Genomic DNA, 22772 nt, shown 5'->3' with positions numbered 1-22772 from the left:
AATTTAGATTCATTAAATCATTCTGATTCTAGTACTTCAGCAAACTTTTAAAAAGAGTACTTATGGAAATAATATACTTAAGTTTGAACTCTTAAAAATAAAGGTTCTTTATCAGCATCCATGGTTGAAGAACCTTTAACATCCATGGAAACTTTCCATTCCACAAAAGGTTCTTTATATTGGGAAAAGGTTCTTTAGATTTTTAAAATGTTCTTTACACTAAGAAAAAAAAGGGTATTTTAAGAACTGTTCACTGAAAGGTTTTGGGGGAGCCCAAAATGGTTCTTCGATGGCGTCGCTGTAAAAAGCTTTCTTATAAACCTTTATTTTAAAGGGTGAATGTAAAGTTTTTGGGCACTTAAAAAAAAATCTATATATTTTAGGATTTGAAGTACACTATATGCATTCAATTCAAGCGCACTTCTTTTTCACAAGCACATAATGAAATACTTTGTCTTACAAGCTACAAGATTTTGTTCAAACTCAAGAGACTTTTTATCCTAAACATTTATCTCAGTTGTGGTCTGAAGTGTTTACTGGAATTAAAGTCACCATGAAATCAATATGGACAATATCCTCGTGAGTTTTAATCAAAATATATTCCACTCCCTCTTGCAGTGACATCTCTTCTCTGATGATGTGTTTACTGGCGTGAGGGCGGGACAACCTGTCACTCACATGACATCACTGCAAGAGCAAACCACAACCATCCAATCAGTTCCCCATGGACAAAATCAAGCCCTAGCCTACATTTTTTTCTTGTTTGAGAAGCCATTTCACTGGGATATACATCTCATTTTAGAACAAAAGACTGTCGCAACTTCCGTTTGATGCCGACTTTAGAAAGCTATCCTGGTAGTTAAGGCATCTAACAGCAGGAGTCAATACTATCTCATAAATTCTTACAAAATCGCCACCTCATAAAATACTTAAATTTTCTCATGAGTTTAGGTTCCCTTACGAAAAAGAAGTATACTTCAAGTTCATTTTATTAAGTATACTTAAGTAATGTTCAAGTATATATTTAAGTATACTTTATGTAGTAAACTAATATCAATGTGTACTTGTAGTAAACTTGTAAGTGTCCTATTTCAATACTGCTTGGGACTAAATTGGCCCACTTTTAGTATATAAAAGTATGTTTAAGTGTACTATAAGTGTAACAGTAGTAAACTTTAAGTGCACAACTAGGTTTCTCATTTGTAATGCATCTGTACTACAAGTGAACTTATAAGTATACTAGTAGTTTACTATTTTAATACAAGTAGTTCATTTATCGTTCACTCTGAAGTGTGCTCTCAGTAAACTACTTGTTTAGTAGTTTACACTGCAAGTATACTTGTAAGTTTTCTTTAAGTGAACATAACTTTATACTTATAGTTTACTATTCATATATTATTTTTGCACTTGCAGTATACTACCATGTTCAAATGTAGATATTATGTTTAATACTTAAAAATGACTTTAAGTGTACTTTAATTTTTAAAATATTTTATTAGCTTCATGCATCCTTTTTTATCAACACTTGAATGTCGGTAAGTTTCATAAAGAAAGGCAACATTTAAAAAAAAAAAGTTGAGAAAATCACATTTTTGTCAAAGACTACGCCTTGATCAGATTCAGAATGATGATCAAAACACAGATGGAGAAGATCGAGTCCAACACCCCCAAAGCTTCACAGTCGTTTTCTCTTTATGGGTTCGACATTTCATTTGGTAACATTAAGCAGTTTTGATTTACATGCTGTTTCATGTTTGATGATCACGTTATTTTACATTTGTGTGAGCAATCTTCTATCACTTGTTTCAGCTTCTTCTTCTCCTGTTTTTTGATCCAGAGATTCTGTACTAGAAGATGTGTCATAGCGCCCCCTTACCGTATAACAGTGAAAACATGGATAGCTGGAAAATTCAGTCAATGGTGGAGAAAGAGTAAAGCAGAATTAAAGTACATTCCTGTGTACACTACCAGTGGAGTACCCTACACAAAAATTCAGATACGCAGAATTAGAAACATATCAATACTCTAATCAATATTTTCACAAGAGTTAACACAACTACAAACCAAGTATAATTTGAATACTTAATTATACTTTTAAGTATATTTTGATCAAAAGATTGAATACAAGTACAGGCCAAATATACTTGGACTTTTCTCTCAGTATAAGTCAAGTACACTTAAGTGTAATTGTAAGTATATTTCTGAGAAGTACATAAAGTATATTTCCGAGAAGTATATAAAATGTAGAGTGAAAGTATACTTTCTTATTTTTAGTTTAAAAGAAGTGTACTAATAGAACACTTGAATAAACGTATTTTTCGTAAGGGTTGGTAGAAGCTAACGAGACTATGCTAACCATGCCAAACATTCACTCCATCGGAAATCGCATACTGTATAGTAGGAACTACATCTGGTCTGAAACTTAATCCTGACTGTTAAAAAAACTCCGTTCTATATAGTACGAATGTGTGAATAAAAATTTGGACGTACTACATCCGTCATGTTGTTATTATCATGTGACCTTCCGTGTCAGTTGCGTCGCCTCACTTCCATTCACAGATCCTCTCCCATGGCCTCATGGGATAGTAAAGTGTCCATCGAATGCACATTTCAGTCAACGAATGTACTTTTCACCAATACTGTGTTAATGAATACTATGAATTTGGACATAATACTTGGCTCACATTCTGTTTTTCACCTACTAGTATGAAAGTAGGCATATTCAAACGCAGGAAATTACTTCTTTAAATGAGTTAAAGGAGACGGATAATTTTCTATTAAAGGTCAGAGAGGTCTTTCTTCATAAAATGGCCAGGAGCACATTAGACAATAATTAAAGGCCTTTGTTTCTGTGGATAAAGGGCACATACTCCTACAGTGAAGCAGCTGACAGTCATGTTAATGGTTATTATTGAAGATGAGCTGATTAACTATCATTTGGGAGAAGTCATGATTGAAACTGTGCTTTTGTAAACTTACGGTGATCACAGTTGGCTACAGCAAAGCCTTCAGCAAAATCCAGATTAGTGCTGATTCTCTGTTCAGCACATCAATGATGCAGATCTAAACCCTCACACCATCTCGGTCGTTTTCCCAAAAGAACAATTCTGGCAAGGCTTTCTGAATACCTCCAAAATTCAGATGCCCTCATCCTTATCAGATGTACATGTGAAGAGTTCAGATGCAAAAGCAAGTGCCATCTGAAATTTCCTTCTAGAATGATCATTTTTATCAAGCTTGAATATTTAAATTCAGTAATTTCACTTAAATGACAATTCATAGTTAAGTGCAATTACTGAACTTAAATATACAAGCTTGATAAAAATGATCATTCTAGAAGAAAATTTCAGATGGTACCTAGAGGCTTTTGCATCTGAACTCTTCAATTGTCCTAATTCAAGAACATTTAAAGTAATACATTAAATGTCCCTACTTAAAGGACTAGGTCACCTTGGATTAAAATTCTGCCATGGTTTCCTCACCCAACCAAATTACTTTCTTTTTGCACGAAAGCTGGAAAACGTTAGTCCCCGAGAAGGGAGAGTCCAGTTCAACTCAACTCAGTTCAAAATATATGTTTTATTTTTTTTAAGTTTCATAGAAGACATGGGCCCTATCTTGCACCCAGCGCAATTAACTTTGTACACCGACACATGTATCATTCCTATTTTACACCCGACGCACAGCGGACTTTTCCCTCGACAGACGCACGTCGGTAAATTAGGGAATGAACTTGCGGTTCAGCGAAAAGAGGAGGCGTGTTCCGGCGCAAACGTTCCTGGTGCTATTTTGCAGTTCCAGAAAACAATTCCACCACAGACCAGGAAAAACCTAGTCTAAAGTCAGTGGCGAGTTTTCAGTGGTGCGTTAAGATGCTATTTTAAGGGCGCATGCTTGGCCATAATGTAGCGTGTGCACAACGCGTATACACTTGGCTTCTCTCATCTACACACAGACACAGCAGTTGACATTTTTGCAAACCATACATAATTACAAGGAAAAATATTCCACACGAGGGAAATCATTGTTGTGTCCATGAAGATGTGAAAAAATAGGCATAAATCTAGCTTACACATTTACCCAAATTATTATACGCCTGTTTAACCGAAGCTAATTTGGGTCAGTTTCTCCCATCGCCATACAATGTCACTTCTCTGTCTTCTTTACGGCCCTGACGAGAACATCTGTCTCCTCGGCTGTGAACCGCTCTTGGCGTGCTCCTGGCAAATCCGCCGTTATAATAGCAATCCGCCATGGAGCAAGCGCGCCTGCTCTTTAAGGGAATGTGAGATGATGCTCTGATTGGTTTATTTCACGTTACGCCTAAACCACACCTATGCGTAATGAAGCTACTTCAGACCAACCCCTTTTAGATTTGCGTCGGGCACTTAAGAGTCATTTATCCCGCCGGTATAATAGCAACAGCGCCCGAGATCCGCCCACAAAGTTACTTGCGTTTCGCATTTGATACTTGCGTTTCAGATCATTAAAATAGGGCCCTAAAAGTCATACAGGTTGGAACGCCTGAGGGAGAGTAAATAATGACAGAATCTTCCTTTTTGGGTCTAAGAGGGTGATCTTGGCCAGAATCAGCTAGGTCTATATTACTTGGAGAAAGCTATTTGTTAGCGCTCTCATTCATCTCGATCAGGTCAATGCCATAGTGACTGTTCTGGTCTCTGTGACATCCAAGGCAGCACACAGGGTCCATTTCACACTTTTAAGACCCTTTCAAAAAAAGATATTGTCAGAATGTACAGCTTATTTTCAATAAGGAAGCTAACAGAGCCATGCTAACAAGCTAAATCTTTACCCCTTGGCCAGATACAATATATTTATTCAAATGACACATTCTGTGCCTAATAGCCCAAATCGGAATGTTATGCCTCATCTTCATTGTAGGATAACAGATGACAAAATATTCTTTGTCTAATATCATTTTTAACATAACCTGCATCAGCACAGCTAACACTTTCAATTCCTTAACTCAAAAATACACAGAATGTATAGAGAAGAGACATTTATTGTAAATAAGTTTTATGATGTGAATGATACAACAGTGCTTAAACTTTCAACTTCCACATAGAAATGTTACACAGAATACTTTGTTTGAAAAATGTACCTTAGTGTATTTAATGTGATCCACGGGCAGTAGGATGTGACAAAGTTGTCTCTGTTTCCCAGATACTTTGTGCATCGCCAATACAGAGAACATAGAACAGTATTATAATGGACTGAATCCTATACTGATATTTTTTTTTTAATAAACCTGGATCACAAAATAACGCTTCAACAAATGACACTCAGGTTTCTCAGTATAATTTGAGCTTGTGCAGGTATTAGTTTGGCGGGTATCATTTTAACCCTCAATGATTCATCTATGTGATTCACAATATAAACCACTGAACTGGACAACTTGGTCTGATCAGCAACTATGCTACTACTTACAAATATAAAGTTATTGTGTATCTATTCCAGCGTTATGTGAAGAATATGACAATATCATATCATAAAAGACTAGTATTCCATTGGCATAGCTATTCCCAGAATAAATAACAAATAATTCAATTAATAAAACAGTGGGTTTCTACTTGTCAAAAGTATTTGAGGTATTACTTTTAATCACATTTGTGTGTTTAAAATGAACAAGTTACAGATACAAATACACAAAATAACATCAATATCAACAGCGGTGGGAGTTTTTTAGACATCAAATAAAGGGCAAAATCATTTTATAACATCTGCCTGTACATTTCAATGTGTTTTCAGTGAGGGTCAGAATGCATTCACTCAACATCTAACCTTCATGATCACAGCATTAAAGTTGTTCTGCTAATATTCAGCCCTTTTGTGATGTATAATGTACAGATGACTGTTCAAGACTGCATCTGTTATGTACTAGTTCATCATGTCTCTATCTAAAATGACCTTGTGCTGATGGCAAATGATAAAAATATCTAGGACATGTGTTCTTTCTATGCATTCATCTGAGGCCAACCCCAATCCTCCATAAAACTGATAAAAGGAAACAAATGTATGAATTGAAACACAAAAACGGGACCTATAGTGTCTGTTAATGAACAGCAAGACACAATGAGAGCTGGAAACAGCAATCAGTGATTAGACTACCCCCTGTGTAGTCTCAAAGTAGCATAAGGTTTCATACATTTCAACAAGCTGAAAGCTGACTTAACTAAACAGTTGTGGCAGCATTTGTTTTAACTACATGTCAACTTACTCTACTAGCCTGAACCCTAACAGCTAGGCCTAACCCAATAGTCTACTAATAATACTCTAATGAGAGTTAGTTGACATCTAGTAGCAAAGTTACTTATAGTTAGTACTGGATCATCGAAATAAAGTGTTACCGTCTGCTGTATTCTATTTTGTGCAAAATTGTGTTTACCACTAGTATCTTGGTCATATATTAGCATAACTCCTTAACTTGGGTGCTAAAACAATGCTATTAGGTTAATCAGCGGGTGGAATAAATTCTTAGTAAATTATCTTCCGACTGCCAACCTAGATTATTTCACACATGTCTGATTTCTATATCCCCATTTCATATGTTAGATTGTGCAGCAAGACAGCAAGAATCCAGCTGTGAAGGTCTTTTTAGCTACATGGCGGATCTTGACATTATCTGTGCTTATCAATTTCTGCGGTGTTCAGGGATTTCAATGGAAAAGATGTTCACTACATGATTTAATTCCAAGAAATGTGCCCCCCCGGTGAGTGATCCTGTAGTGCGATCTGAGTCATGAGGTGACCTGCAGTGAAACACTCAGGTTTAATAGATGTTGAGTGGACTCAAAGACTGACAGACCAGCGGCAATTACGGGAATATTCTTAAGTACTGGTTTGTCACAAGCTGTTTGGCAGTGACGCACATAGACAGTATGCAATGGTGTGGAGAAGAAAAGCGGTTAAACTGGAGGAAGGGCTTGTATTATTTGCTGGAGTGTTTTTCTTTTAGAGGGAATTCTTATGAAAGCAGAGGCCAAAATTTGACATAATACTGATATTGCTACAATTTTTATTTCTCCTCATAAAATAATCAGCCCCAAATGTACATACCATTTCCATTTACATGGAATCAAACTCTATTTTCTGCAGATCTTCAAATGTGTGGCTTGGGTGGTCGCACTAGATTTAAAGGGTTAGTTCACCCAAAAATTTAAATTCTGTCAGTAATTACTCACCCTCACGTTGTTCCAACCCCGTAAGACTTTCGTTCATCTTTGGAACACAAATTAAGATATTTTTGATGAAATCTGAGAGCTGGATCACTCCTCCTGCAGGCTTATGGACACTATAACTTGCTGGCCCAGAAAATGTATTAAAGACATCGTTAATATAGTCCAAGTGACTCCAGTGGCTCAATCTTAAGTTTATAAAGCGACGAGAATACTTTTTGTGCGCAAAAACAAACAAAAATAACGACTTTTTTCCACTTTTCATTTCCTTCTCTCTGGACCTCGAGTTTTTTTTACGTAGTGTAACAGCGTAGCGCATCTGTGTTTCACGTCACCACGTATCACACACATGACCAGAGTCACCCAATAGTGAGCCTACGTGGTGACGTGAAACGTGACGCGACGCGATGCGCTACGCTTAAACACTACGTAAAAAGACTCGAGGTCCAGAGAGAAGGAAATGAAAAGTGGAATAAAGTCGTTATTTTTGTTTGTTTTTGCGCACAAAAAGTATTCTCGTCGCTTTATAAACTTAAGATTGAGCCACTGGAGTCACTTGGACTATATTAACAATGTCTTTAATACATTTTCTGGGCCAGCAAGTTATAGTGTCCATAAGCCTGCAGGAGGACTGATCCAGCTCTCAGATTTCATCAAAAATATCTTAATTTGTGTTCCGAAGATGAACGAAGGTCTTACGGGGTTGGAACAACATGAGGGTGAGTAATTACTGACAGAATTTTCATTTTTGGGTGAACTAACCCTTTAAGAATTATTTCAGACCTGCAATGCACATGAAGGATATTACGCAACACTCCAGGTCTTCTGTTTTGAATAAATTAAAAAAGAATATATTTATTTTTAACATTTCAAACTGTTCATTTAAATGTAGTTATTTAACATAAAAAAACAAAGGAGGTTTTTGTTGCTGACTACTTGCTGCTGCAGTGCTCCAATATTGTACAAATGATTCATTAATTGGTGTTATGCTTTGATGATATTTAAATGTGCTGTAAATTACTTTTTTTAATATCACACATACAGAGTTGCAATTAGCTGACATATGTCACAATGTAGTATGTTAATATGAAATTTTCTGTATTGATTTTTTACAGGTGTTACATTGTCCTGTGTTTTAAGGTAGAAGGAAATGTCTGTAAATTTAACAGAGAAATTAACCCCAATTTTGTTAACCCTATGTGTTGTTAACTTTGATAGTCGTAATAATAATACATAAAAAACACAAGTCCTGCAAACCATGCACATAGCTTAACTTAAAGTTGAATTTAGATCCTCTAATAGTCAAACATCACTATACGAATTTGCAGGCTAGAAAGAGTTCACCAAACTTAAAAACAGCATAATGCGAACACAAAATCTAGTGTTGCCACCCCTTAAGTTTACTACTTACTGTAAATACTGAGAATGAGTTTCCTACTTGCGAAATTAGAGAACGTGACACTGCAGAAAGCTGTGCTGCTAGATGTAAATGTCTTTTTATTTTCAGTGTGAGTTAGCCTGCTAATTTTCCAGCTCAATTAGGGTAAGAGTAAATGACGTAGGTCAACAACATTTCAAGTGCACTGAGATAAAGCCACTTGTTTCAGAGCAATTAAAGTTTATGTGACCCACTTTATTCACCACCAGATACAGGGTACTTGGGATTATTTGGATGTAGGTGACAAAACACTAAGTTTTCGAAATTGAATGCAGCCTTTTGCCCTTATGCTAATTGAAATGGTTCACATTATGATGCTAAAAACAAAAGAAACTACTGAATCAGTTTTCAATACCAAAACTACTGGCAGTGTTTTGACAATCTTGTTCGGTATCATAATTAACCATTCATTTTTATCATATTTAACATTGAAAGATAATGAATGTCTATCATTAACCCTACAGCACTTCCTTTTTCTACAGTCTACAGTTGCACTAAAAGATTGGGTAGTACAGTATGTGAACACATCAGAGGAAAAATGGCGGAACAGAAAGGAGAAATGTGTATTTCAGAACACTGACAATCAACATTTTCTACTGAATGTGACAGCCGTAAACAATAGATTTGTTTATATTTTATGCATCTTTGTTTTTGAAGAAACACCATGTGCTTGCTGAAAAGCACAAGAGCTCTTAGATAATGAGTTCTCCTTTTGGAAAGGCACAAGCCCAGTGTTTTGTCAGGATATAGCGTGTTGCATTGCTACAGGATGCTTTTGGTGCACACGCTCTGGAAAGTCTCGATAGTTGAGATGAGAAGAACTAGAGACACGATTGTCCTCACATCGATCTTAATCTTCCAAACTGATGTTCTGTTATCCGAGGAAGCTTTTGACATTATACGTCCTTGGTAACATTCTGTTATGTACAAGATTCTGAGAAAAACAATGTGTGTTTAGGACTAGAGCGACTTTCTCACAAGCTTTCAAGTTGTTGCGAATCATGACGGTGGCCCCATCTAGAACGTTTGACTGCATTGATTGTTTCGTGTTTGAACATGTCCTCATCATATTGACGGATGGTCTTGTGACAAACTCATCACTACAAGTCAGATTATCCATTTGCATTGTGACGGAATGGACACAGAAAGAGTTCATTTGAGTAATGTTATGCTTTCCCTTTCAAATGAGGCTGAAGTCCAATGCATGCCTTTTCCATGCACAACCGCTCAAAGACAAACAGCACACATACAGCCATGCAGATCTCAAGCCAGACCGTTCGGTCAATCCTTCCAGCAGGACGGACTCCTAATCCACACTTCTACCTCTGTCAGGCTTCCTTTTGTTATCCTCGCTCCACGCATCCACTCAAGGCCTGGGCTCGATAAACCCGCTGTTGCGGCCCATTTCACACGGTCACCTCAGTCTTGCTGTTGGTGACAAAGTACGGATGTGGAGGCAGGTAGTGCTGGCTCTGGGCGGACGTCAACTCGTTCACTTGCTCCACGGTGGCGCTGTGCCTCTTGGGGCCGTACGTCTGCCGGCGGCCCAGCGTTTCTGTCCCCTCCCAGCTCTTCAGCATGCCGGGGTTGGCGATGGTGTTCGAGCCAAAAGCCAGCGGGTGGGAACTGTGGACCTTGGTGCTTTTGGACTTGTGTCCGTTCTGCTTTTGGCAGGGCAGCTCTGGGCTGTAAGGGTTGGTGGGCTCCTGCTCCAGACTCACCGAGTGCATGGGAAGAGCGCCTTTCACTGCCAGGTCGGCTAAGTGCCGTCTGTTAGTGTAGAAGTTTTCATTCGCTTTTTCAGCTGGAAAAGAGAGATAGAGAGAGCAAAAGCGAGGAAAATTCAACAACACTTCATTAGTCAGATGCAAAAAAACAACAACAACAACCTGATTGCTGTTTTACTCCCCACCAGAGAATTACACAATTAATAGATCAAGGGCAATCACTTGTTTTTCCCAATATGAGCCATTTTTCTCAGAAAATACTTGGCCCGATCGTTTCCTTCTACAAACAACAAATAGAACCGGATGTTTTTGTCATGGTATAGTGACATTCTGCCATTATTTACTCACCCCCATGTCATTCTGAACATTATCTTTTTGGAAGACGTTCACATATCTCTTTTTCCTACAACATTTTCAAATAACCAAACATGTACATGATCAGTACAAAAAAAAAAAAACTTACTTTTATACGTTTATTTAGGATCCTGACATTTTTGTGGGTATCAATGTACAGTAGTATTGTTTTTTTGTTGTTGTTTTTTTACACTACTGGAATAATTCAGCTCTGCCATCACATAAATATATACAATTTTGAATATATTGAACTATTTTAAACTGTAATAATATTTCACAATATTAGTTTTTAATAAATTTTTTATCAAATAAATGCAGCCTTGGTGAGCAGAGGAGACAACATTTGAACAGTAGTGTACATTTTGGTTTTATCATCATACAAACCTATCATATGGCAGCAGAAGACGAGAAAATAGAGTATAAGTTTTATGTTTTTGGAATGTCGTGAAGGTGAGTAAATAATGCCAACATACTCAGTTATGTTTGCACTATTAAAAACTTGGGTTTGTTTACAAAAATAACTTGTAAAATGCAAATAGCTAAGAGTGCCTCAAATATTTATAAGAGCAGTTAATGTTCCATTGTGAATGGCAACCAAAATAGTTGGTCTGCAACAAGCTAATGCTTTTCTTTTCGCCTAAGGTTTCTATTTGTTACAAGTAAATGTTTTTCTTTGAATGCAAATTACCTTGGATTGCTTCCATCCTCAAATGGAAACATGCAGCTTTTGCTCTTCCAGAAGATGGTTTGGGGTTTTATTTGTCTGTTGAAACCACTTTTTTTTAAATCTGTAATTATTGTGTACTTAAAACAAAATCTCACTGTCACTTTGCCGCTATTACTGTAAATGTTATTTTTGTACAATAATGTTTACAGCCATATCAACACTGACATTAAAACGGCAACCAACAGTTTCCTTAGAAAAAAAGGTGTTATAAATTTTGTTTGCTGCAAACACAGTATTCAACATTTGAAGTGGATCAAAAAAGTTAATCAAAGTTGTCCTAAGACAAGAACGGGTTTTGATCCACTTTAAATGTTGACTACTGTATTTTTTTTTAACCAGTGCTAGTTGATCACTGACAGTGTGCATCACAACTTGCTAAAACCAGATCAGACAAACGAGTATAAACGATCCTAGCGTGTCACTAATCATTTCTTTTTCATTAATTCCATGCAATGTCGCTAACGGTGTATCACCTTCCAACTCAGCCAGGCCTTAATTGGGACTGACTACACTCTGCTTGAAATCCACCTCATTTCAGCATGACATTTTAGACTTTTTAATTAAATATCCTTCAGGTGACCTTTTTAACAGCCTTGACACCCCAAAGAGTCACAACAAACCACAGATCTAAAACCTCATACCAGGAGGCAGAGCGCAAAATAAGCCAGCCGGCCGAGAGAAGTGCTGATCTTTGATGCGACTCTTTCATTAACATCAATGCGCTGAGATTAACGCACATCAGAGGAACTCAGGCTCTCTGGCTACTCCTCGGCTCGTCGTGTGGCTCGTCTCCTGGGCCTCTCTCGTTATAAACTGTCCTTTTTTTGTTTTCCCAGGGATCGGTCTGCACAGACCGTACTTCAGTGGATTAGCAACTGAGCAGTTTCATCTGTGGCCGAAAGTCTCAGAGAAAGAATGTCATCACACGTCGCTGCTTCTGATGGTTGTTTGTCTACTGTTTGCTAGCTGTCATCTCACTGACGTCTTTTCATAGGCTTTACTCTGATGCCAGACTAACTGATGTGAAAAGTAACAAGTGACTATATTACTACCCAATGTTACCACTGTAAAACAGTTTTAAACAATTAATTAAATGATAAATTAAGTAATTAAAATGATCACAAACCGTATGAGAAGCTTCTAGAACCTTCTGGTTTCTGCTTTTAGAACAAGTTAGCAATGTCACTGGTGCAGTCAGTCATTTCTGAAGTACTTCTGATATTTAAGTGACTGGGAAAGAGTAATGAGAGTTTTCAGCTCTCCTGACATCAAAATCTGAATACAGAATTTCTAAAATAAATAAATAAAAACACTGACCCCCGGTTTCAGAGACAAGACTGAAGCCTAGTCCAGAACTAAAATGCATGTTTGAGCTATTTTAACTGAAAGCAACTTGCACTGGCATATCTTAAAATATGTCAGTGCCATTGTTTTGTCTCTAAGGCATGTTTATAAAAGCTACTTAAATATCCTAATTGAACTAAGGTCTTATCTAGGCTTAATCTAAGCCCTGTTTGTGAAACCAGGCCTTAAACTGCCAGGACATGTTTCAAAATTAACAATTGAGCTGGTTCTTTTGGGTTGGACAATAATAATGGCAAATATATTCAAACTCATATAAACATTCCAGATATTAAAGCCATTTGAGCTTCTCAGTGTTTGCTAAAAAAGGAAAAAGAAAAAAGAAATGAAGTACCGTGACCATGCATTGAGAGAACAATACCCCAACAGTAAGTAACCCTAAATATTGACATGGGACAGACATTATGTCAAGACAAGACCCCTACGATCCAGATCTAGACCAATATGAGACCACCTAACATCCAGCATCCCAGTCCAACAACCAGATCTCAGACCAAGACCACATGATCAAGAACTCTGACTAAAGGTGGCTATATTGAAAACTTTCAAACATTATTGCTTGTATTTTAGAGTAATGTACAACAAGAAAAGAATGCCATGTTAAATACTTGATGACTTGCTTACATTTGTAATTCCTGACAATGGTAGATTTATGGAAGCCAGATCTCATATCGATAAAATAGCATTTTTAGATAAATAACTATAGATAACATTTAAGAAAATGAGTGTTTGTTTGTTTGTTTGTTTGTTTGTTTGTTTCAGAGGAGAACAGGCTTTGATCAAACCCACATACAGGCAGATTTAAGAATGGCCGTCTTACCCACAGCCTTGAGCGAAGCGTACTTGTTGAGCTCCTTTCCAGGTTGAGATGGCTCATAGGGGTGGGCTACAGGTACCTGTCCAAGCGAAGGGTATTGTGTCATGGCTTGCATCAGAGATGAACCAGACCCCACACTGTTCATTTGGGCACACTCTAAAGCAAAGAGACACACAATAGAAACGAATAACCGATATGAAAGGTAAATAATGTTTCCATGACCTATCATCTATCTTTATTTTTATTTTTGAAGGTGATTCAGTGTCAGTCCTGGCTCATCTGGTGCTCTAAATGACATAAAACATGAAGACAGACAGGACTAAAAAACTTTTCACATCTTTTTTCATATTAGAGCAGGAATTGTTAGTTTAGTGATAGAGAAATAGAAATGAATAACAGATATGAGTGGTAAATCGGAATCCAGTGGGATCATGCACCCATTTATTTATTTATTGTGTGTGTGTGTGTGTGTGTGTGTGTGTGTGTGTGTGTGTGTGTGTGTGTGTGTGTGTGTGTGTGTGTGTGTGTGTGTGCGTTTCTAGAATGTCTAAAGTGGACTATCAAAATAAAGTGTTGCCAAAATGAAAAATGTAAAAAGTTTTTCAAGTTAGAGCAGGAAGTGTTGGTCCAGTGGTAAAGTTTTCATTCAGTGTGCAAGGGCACCTTTAAAACCAGACCAAATATATTACTTATATATTATACTGCAAGTTTTTGGCTGAATTATAATACTTTTAAATAATTGATGTATGTATGCATGTACTATATGTCTATACACAGACACACAAAACACACAAAAACACTAACACTTTAATGTATTTAGGCAACTGAAAGTGGTGTACGTTTGGAGCCACTCTGTTGAACTGACCAATTTAGACCAACAATGTGAGAGGGTGGTTTATTTTATTGTGTTACCTACTGTACAATAACCATCCAGCTTAACTATAAAAAAAGCCTTTTTATTTTATTTTTTAGAAGTAGCATTAAAAATCCACTTGAGGATCTGAATGACTATGACTCTTCTGGGCATCACTTATTGTTTGTGTGCGAGCATTACACACATTATTCGGGAAGGCTAAATGCTGCATGAGAATCTGTTGTTCTTCTACCCATTAACACCCTCAGAAGTCATTCTCAGTGCCTTTTCTTTTGTTTAAGCTCATAGCAGTTGGGATACCTCCCATCAGAGACCGCTAAATTAACATTTAACAATGTCTTAAGCTGCTTGAGGCCTGTTTCATCGACCCATCAACGCAACTTGTGAGTTTTCTCTTTGGTGATTCACTCTATACCCCCAGGAAGCAGATCATTAGTCATGGATTTCTGGAGCTCCAGCCAGGCTCTCCTGGGCTACTAATCGAATCCGTTTGAACCGCTAATGTCAAAACACGTTAATGCCAAAAGCACTGGCAAGCGATGGTCACAATGGAAAATTAATTGTTTGTTTCACAAGTTTTCACACTTGATTACAGCAAAGACTTTCCTATTGAGGGTCGCAGATGGTGTAAATCATAAACGCTTTTCTAGAGATTGCATTAGTAGACATCTGGCCAGCTGAATGGGGGCGCAGGAGCATGGCAAATTGACTGGCCCTTTGCCGGCTGGCATGAGGGGCCAACCAGATGTTGTGGGTATTATCTCTAACCACTCTGATGAGTCGAATGAGACAGACAAAATACAGCCAAATGCTGGAAAGGAATTAGGAAACAGTAGACTAGCTGTAATGGGCACCATCCGTCCACTTCTTTCATTGCGAACGAGTCTGTTTGTGTCTGTGACGGAAACTGTGCTCTGTGGCACTGTGCCACACTGCAACAGTGCTGTCTGATCTTTTCCCGTTCTTCAGATGTGTTTTAGTTGTTGAACTCTCCTTGATCTGTTGTTGTCTTGGAAACCTCTTTTAAGTCTATTTCTTCTAGCTGGATGGCTGTTCGCTACAAGATTGTACCATCTGTATCACTGGACTTACTGAAGGGCTCTTCTCTTAACACACACTTCAGGCACTAGACTGAAGCCAAATATCAATATATCAAATATCAATGTTGAAAACAGTTGTGCTGCTTCATATTTTTGTACAAACAAAATATTTTTTCTCAGCATTCCTTGAGGAATAGAAAACATTTTGTAACGTTTTAAATGTCTTTACTGTCACTTTTGATCAATTTAATGTGTCCTTGAGAAATAAATCTTTATTAAAAATCTTAATCCTACTGAGCCCGAACTTTTGAACGGTAGTGTATTTGGCAGAGACTTTCATCCAAAGCAACTCACACAGCATTCAAGATGTGCATTTTATTAGTTGATGACCTTGGCATTGCTAACGTGCTCCACTTTTGAGCTGCCAGGAAAACAACAGTAAAACTAAGCAGAAATCAAGAGCATGCATGTTTGTGTTAGGTTAGTTAAGGATAACGACACTACAATTTCTCATTTCAGAGACTTCTGACAATCATCTGGTTTTAGTAATATACATAAAATTAAATATAGGATTCAACCAAAAAATTATTTATGCAGTTTTTTTTTATTACATTTACACTTTAGGTAGACTGAGGGGCCATTCACATGACACCGTTAAAACTAAAAACTGAATATTTTTTTATGTGTTTTGGCCCTTCGTTTACACGACAATGCCGTTTTCGGTGCCTGAAAATGCAAACTTTTGAAAATGGGTTTCAAAGTTCAAGTTTCTGAAAAAGACACCCTTATCATCTCTGTGTAAACTGTAGTGTAACAGTAAGAAATAAGGGTGGACATCATCACAAGTGGTTATAAGAATTACACAAATCAACACAATATAACATTATGTCATCATGAAAAGTGAAAGGTTCCTTACAACAGACTCAAGGATGATTCATTTTAAATTACCCTTTGTGTTCAAAGGATTTTACATTTGCTTAAAGGAAGTAAAACGGGACTTTATATCAGAGGAGAACATTCTAAAATTGATGAAATTTACCCAGAGGACAAAGAAATAGAGGCTATTATCAAGATTAATATCCTTAGAATGAAAATCGGACAAAAAAAATTATAGATTATGTAATTTGTGTCTATAGGTATGTGCATTCGGCTCAAGTTCACTGTGGTATAACGTTGTCATCTGTACAAAGAAAAAACGTTTCCATATTAGCACATCGTTTTCGTGTACGTACCCTTATACTGCATTCAAGCTATACATTTTGTCACTTCATACATTCCCTTCGAATCAAGCATGAACTTTGATCTTTGAGCTACAGGAACAGCCTAATCATAAAACATTTAACACATATGTCTACCTTTTCAGTTCATAAAGCCAATACTAATGATCTTATGAGTTGATTCAGCTATGTTACATAAGAAAGACATTCAAAATGTGCAGTATGGTGGTAGAATTGGGAACACTGGTCTAAATGGATCTAGATCATACACTTTCCAAAGATAAATAAAATCTTTCTGTGTGGTGAACAAGAAGCAATTGTGAGATGTTACATCATCATCATATGAATCCTATAGGGTATTATTATGGAGTTTTTCAATTTGAGTAAAATAAAATAACTTGATGATACTTGAACGTTTTGCTCTACAATGTAAATTACACACACCCATATCGAAAACGCAAATTTTGAAGCTGTCATTTTAATTTAAACTCTTTCTCCACCAGCGTTTTTTTATTTATTTATTTTTTTTTTTAGTTGCCAGTTAGCACCATCATTAAAAAAAAAAAAAAAATCACAAAACATCCTGATTGGATTCAGAACGATGCTCAAAATCTAGATGGAGTAGATCAACACCCCCAAAGCTTCACAGTCCTTCACCTCATCCTGGGTCAACATTATACTTCAACAATACTTCTAGCACTTTGTTCGACGACTTCTTCACCTGTGTTTTGATCTGGAGATTTCTGTACTCTTTCAAAAGATGTGTAATAGCGCCCCCGTGAAAACATGGCTTTTCAATTTGAAAATGTTGTCAATGGCAGGGAAGCTTTAAATGACGGAAAATACAATGGCGAAGAAAGAGTTATGTAAGTAAATAGATAAGAACATTTGGGGTCTGAGTTTGTTCAGTTTACGTTGTAGAACAAAACAGTAAAAAAAAAAAAGCTAGCGGGGAAAGAGTTCAAATTAACACAACAGCTTCAAAATTTGTGTGTAAAAGGATGTGTGTAATTTCCTTTGTAGAGCAAGGCGTTCGAGTATCGTCAAGTTATGTTTACCACAGACCTTATTTTACTCATATATATATTATAAAAACCCATAGGAAAATCTCAAGGAAACCACAGGAGAATTAGTCTTCCAGGTTTTGAAGTCATAACTGCAGCACTGTATTAGTATTTTCTTATCAAACAAATACATATTAAATCAGTTAATTAAGTCCCTTAGATATGTTTCAGACACTACAATGGCATTTTGTCTTCATTAAAATCCACCCAGTGTGTTTTTAAGATGTCGACTTAAACTAGATGTACTTGTATTGGTTGAAGTCAATATTTTTTTCCATTAAAGATCAGATAAAAGTTCAAGAATCTGTTATTTTTCTAGAAAAAAAGTTTTATTTTGAAGAGTATTTTCTGTGGTGATAATTAAGAAACTGAGCAAATCACATCATCTTTTGATTCATATAATCAATCACCTAGATCATTTAGAAGTTTAGCTCATAAAGGAAATTACTGTAACCATAAATAAAACTAGATTAAAAAGTTCGTCGAGACAAACTTTAAGTTGGCTTGAGAAAGCTGGACCAGAGAGTTTGAAGAAGTTTAAAATAGTTTGGAGTTTAAATTAGTTTAAAGTTTAAAGTAGTAGATGATAGTTAGGTGTTATAAATGATGATAGTAGTTGATCCCAGACAATTAGAATCAGCTTGACAGTTCTCCAGTCTCCTAAACATGAAGCTCCCATAAATGCATCAGGTAATATGCTTATAAACCAGGTGTGCAGAATATCTAATTAAAATGTGAGGAAATTAATTACACTGTGATCCATAATCTCTTAGGCAGTAAGATGAATTCCATTTCGATAATCGGAAGAGGGGATGGAAATAAGTCATTATGCAGTGGAACTGTAATAAAGACAGGGTAGAGGGTCCATTCGCAGAAAATGAAATGCCTGTCCTGCGGTTCCTGAATGATTATTGAGTGTCTCCCGAATCAATCCTTCAGACGCTGAGCTTAACCTAACGCAACCTGCTTCTTCACACCAAACTCCTGAAATGCTGTTTCTGCAGACTCAGTCTAACTCGATTGTGGCATCCAGTAGGTCTGACAGAGCAGCTGTAGGCATGGTGGCAGGTAATGGTTTTTAATATCGGCTGACAGTGACAAATTTTCTTTTTGACAAGGTCATTAGTCAAACAGAGTATGATACTACCTCCTGCTTATTAGTATTGATGCCGAAAGACACGTGTGGCATTATACAAGACACAATGCTGATTTACAATTGATTCACATTATTACCATTAACCCTGAGATGTACGCTTCATATTTGGCCTAGAGCTGGTTGATATGGGCAAGATCGATAGATAGATAGATAGATAGATAGATAGATAGATAGATAGATAGATAGATAGATAGATAGATAGATAGATAGATAGATAGATAGATAGATAGATAGATAGATAGATAGATAGATAGATAGATAGATAGATAGATAGATAGATAGATAGATAGATAGATAGATAGATAGATAGATTATTAGACCTCATGCCTTTTACAGACAGTCTATGTTTCTTCACATTGGTGTTCCAGTATTGCCAAGCATTGATTAGCAGTGTGTTTATCCAATATACAGCATGTGAGAAGCCTAGAAGACAGTTTCTAACATCATATATTGACTGAGGTAAATTAATATGTCCCTCCTGTGTATAAATCACATATTTAACCAGCTTGAAAAAAGCACCGGAAGGTGGAAAGGAGATGATTTCTATTATTTGTGGCCCACAAACCATCCTATCTTTCAGATAATTGGATTGGCTCACTGCTTATACAGTACAATCACACCCTATGAGAAGACGCACCAGAAATGACATGGGAATAACTAGCCTCTGATTCCTCATCTGTAGAGAGCTTTAATTTCTTTGGCCTTCTTTGTAGCGTTGCCATGCAACCTCAAATCCAGTAATGAGTAGGCTTGATTTAGGATGCAGTAAGGACAGCGGTTCATCTTTCACAATTGTCTGGTCCCTCATTTGGGTGGATACAGTAAGTAAATCTTTTGTGGAGGACAATCATTCCATGAAAAGATGATAAAACTCACACACTGCACAAAATCTTAATCCGTATTTCTGTCTTGTGTTTTTAAGGAAAAAATATATGAACATCCTTAAGTCTTTCCCCACTGGCGTTTTCTAGAAAAGTAGTCAGCATTTTCGATCATATTTACAAAACTTTCATGGCATGTAGAATTTTATTTTAGCTTTTTCTTTTAAATAATATAAGTGCGTTTCGAGTTTCGAAGTGCAAAAATATGAACTTTAATTATTGGCTTTTCGTCAAGTCAGTTTTCACTTTAGCGCGAGGCCCTGTGCGGTCGCACACTTGGCACAGCCAGCGACGGTACTGCCAGTAGAATATAGCATTATTTAGCTCCTTAGCCTGAGCTAACTTGATCATGTCAAGCTAGGTGGGCGTGGTTTCAGCATCCAGGAATCTCAGCTCCACCCACGCCCAGCCTCTTTGCCCATTTTCGTTTATCCTGGAGTGACGCACATGCTGCCAAGATGGCGACGGCTCCGCCCACTTTAGCCTTCAAAAATGCTCTTCATAAACCTACGGGTTTCGTCACAGACACTATGTCCATATTTTTTTACATTCTATGGGATTGCTAGAAAAACTCGTCAATAGAGGAGAAATTGCATATACTTGCCTACTATATAGTAGGTGAAAAACAGTACGTGACAAAAGTAGTATGTCCGAATTCACAGCACTCATAAAAGAGTAGGCAAAAAGTAACCGGATAACCTACTACTTTCGGCGAGATTCTGAAGTGTGCAGATGATGGACGCATTACTATCCCATGAGGCTTTATGGATTTATAGAGGATTTATGAATGGCAGTGAAGCGACACAACTGACGCTGGTAGGTCACATGATAATTATAACATGATGAATTTAGTACGTCCAGATTACATTCCTACCACACACACTCATACTATATCGAACACATATACATATATATATATATATATATATATATATATATATATATATATATATATATATATATATATATAAGAAAGTCAGTAAATTATGTTGTGGCTTAGGTGTTTGTCTCAAAAATACGTTTTCAAGCATCCATGACCAAAGATATCAATTGCCATGGAGTTCAATGGGAATGCTAACAGATTGCTCTCTCCAGGTAATACAGACCTCCTTGGCTGGTCAGGAGCTACAGTAAATAGCAAACAAAGCTTATTGTATTTGGCAAAAAATTTGATTTTCAAATGACAAAACTATAAATGCTGGACTGACAGAAATTGCTATAATTTGTGAGCGTTTCAGAGAGAGAGAGAGAGAGAGAGAGGGAGAAAAAGCGAGTGGCCGTTTATCTGGGAGGAGATGTCAGCTATGCGTGAGATGTCACCCAGCTTTGGGTTCTCATCGTTTCGCTCTGCCAAGAAGTCTGATTGGAATTTAGCCCATTTTTGAAGAGAGCACTTAATGAATATGCCAGTTTTAGTTATGTTACATGCACAGTTCTATTCCCTCCTGGACTGTGATTCAGAAGCCTTATCTAACATAGCTAATAAATGACTGAGGTCAGCTTTTTTTTGGGGGGTGGGGGGGGTATGGGCGGGGGAGGGGGGGGGATGATGCATGAGACATTTTCGTCAATACGTAATGGAAAAACATGCTTCGATGCATTTTGCAATAAGAGAAACATTGGTCCAAGGAGATATGTTAGTAAGACCTGTGCTGAATTTTTCACGAAGAAAACAATAATCAATATACCTGCATTTCTCCAATAAATAATATATCTAATATTACCAAAAACATCTTTAGATCACAGGTTTTTGGACATAAATAGGCACTTAAATTATTCTACATTGCAACTGCTCACACAAGTTCTGCATACTTTGAATTTATGAATTTATGGCATATTTTAATTCCTCCTTTAATTTTGCATCTGGGATGTACTTAAAGTACATCACACAGCACAAACAGGAGGGGTTTTTTAAAGTTCAAAAGAACTTTAAAAAAATCCAAATCCAGTATTTGTGGTCTCAAGTTTTAGTTTGAAGGAGCCCACTTAATGCTGTATCTCAATGATAAAAAGAGATAATGAATACAGAAATTGGGCTAATTACAGCCTTATTTCCCACTGGTCAAAACTAGATATCAGTGCCAAGCTAATTACATTAGAGAGGGGCATGAAAGTACATGTTGTGTCTGATAAAAAACAGTCTTAGCTAAATAGGATGAAGAGACACATTTGACATATCGGAAATATCCTCTGTAGCTGTAAGAGACCAATAACTGAGATTCTTAGCTCATATCTTTCTAATGGAGACGTCAACAAAATGTTATCAATAATAAGGTTGGTCGAGTGCAATGAAAAAGAGCTTTTTATGTCCTTTTTGAAACCTCTAGTGCCTATTAATTGCAATGTCATTAAAAAGGGAAAATGATCCTTTACAAGGGTTTGTAAGGGTGAATTAATGATATATGAATTTAAATTTTTTTCAGTCAACTATCCTTTTAAAGTAGAAGGACACAAAAAGACCTGCTCAAATGAGTCAAAGTGAGTCAAAAACAGACACAGATAGTTTGCAAGGCCTCATTAAAAATGCAATAGAGTATTTTGGGATCTAAACACAATAGTGACTTGGGAAGGGCACAGACATTGTCACACAAAGAAAACTTTGGAACCGATCTGAAAGCTGGAACGGAAACAATGGATTTATCATCTTTCCACTACATCCACCTTTCACATGAAAGGATGTGGATATCTTGCTATGGCATGTGCATGTATGGGACATTTGAAAGGCTGGCTGGTGTCTGTCTGTGGTCCTTCTAATTTCAGGTGTGTTATGACCTTCAGCATCTCCTGTTACTGATGGCGGGCAAACTGTCAAATGTCTGCCTTAAAATAAAACCACATTTTTTTTCCAGAGCAGAAACATTTTTACTGGCAGTATCAGCTTAATCAGTACTTATGACTTGTTTAAAAATATCTTTAAAA

General features: G+C 36.9%; 1 protein-coding gene across 1 annotated transcript in view; it reads right to left on the bottom strand.

Annotated features, from left to right (window-relative positions):
- Positions 1-9957: 9957 nt before the first annotated feature.
- The window catches only part of shisa9b (shisa family member 9b), a gene marked incomplete at its 5' end in the record, with an annotated part of 32366 nt that continues 19551 nt past the window's right edge, over positions 9958-22772 (bottom strand). The window contains 2 exon segments of the mRNA XM_081365351.1: positions 9958-10438; positions 13625-13777. Coding sequence (XP_081221477.1) covers positions 10041-10438; positions 13625-13777 — 551 coding nt within the window. The 3' untranslated portion in view covers positions 9958-10040.

Source organism: Scardinius erythrophthalmus (genome assembly GCF_964197995.2).
Source record: "Scardinius erythrophthalmus genome assembly, chromosome: 1".
In the NCBI taxonomy this organism is placed as follows: Eukaryota; Metazoa; Chordata; class Actinopteri; order Cypriniformes; family Leuciscidae; genus Scardinius; species Scardinius erythrophthalmus.
This window is presented reverse-complemented; position numbering and strand designations above follow the sequence as displayed.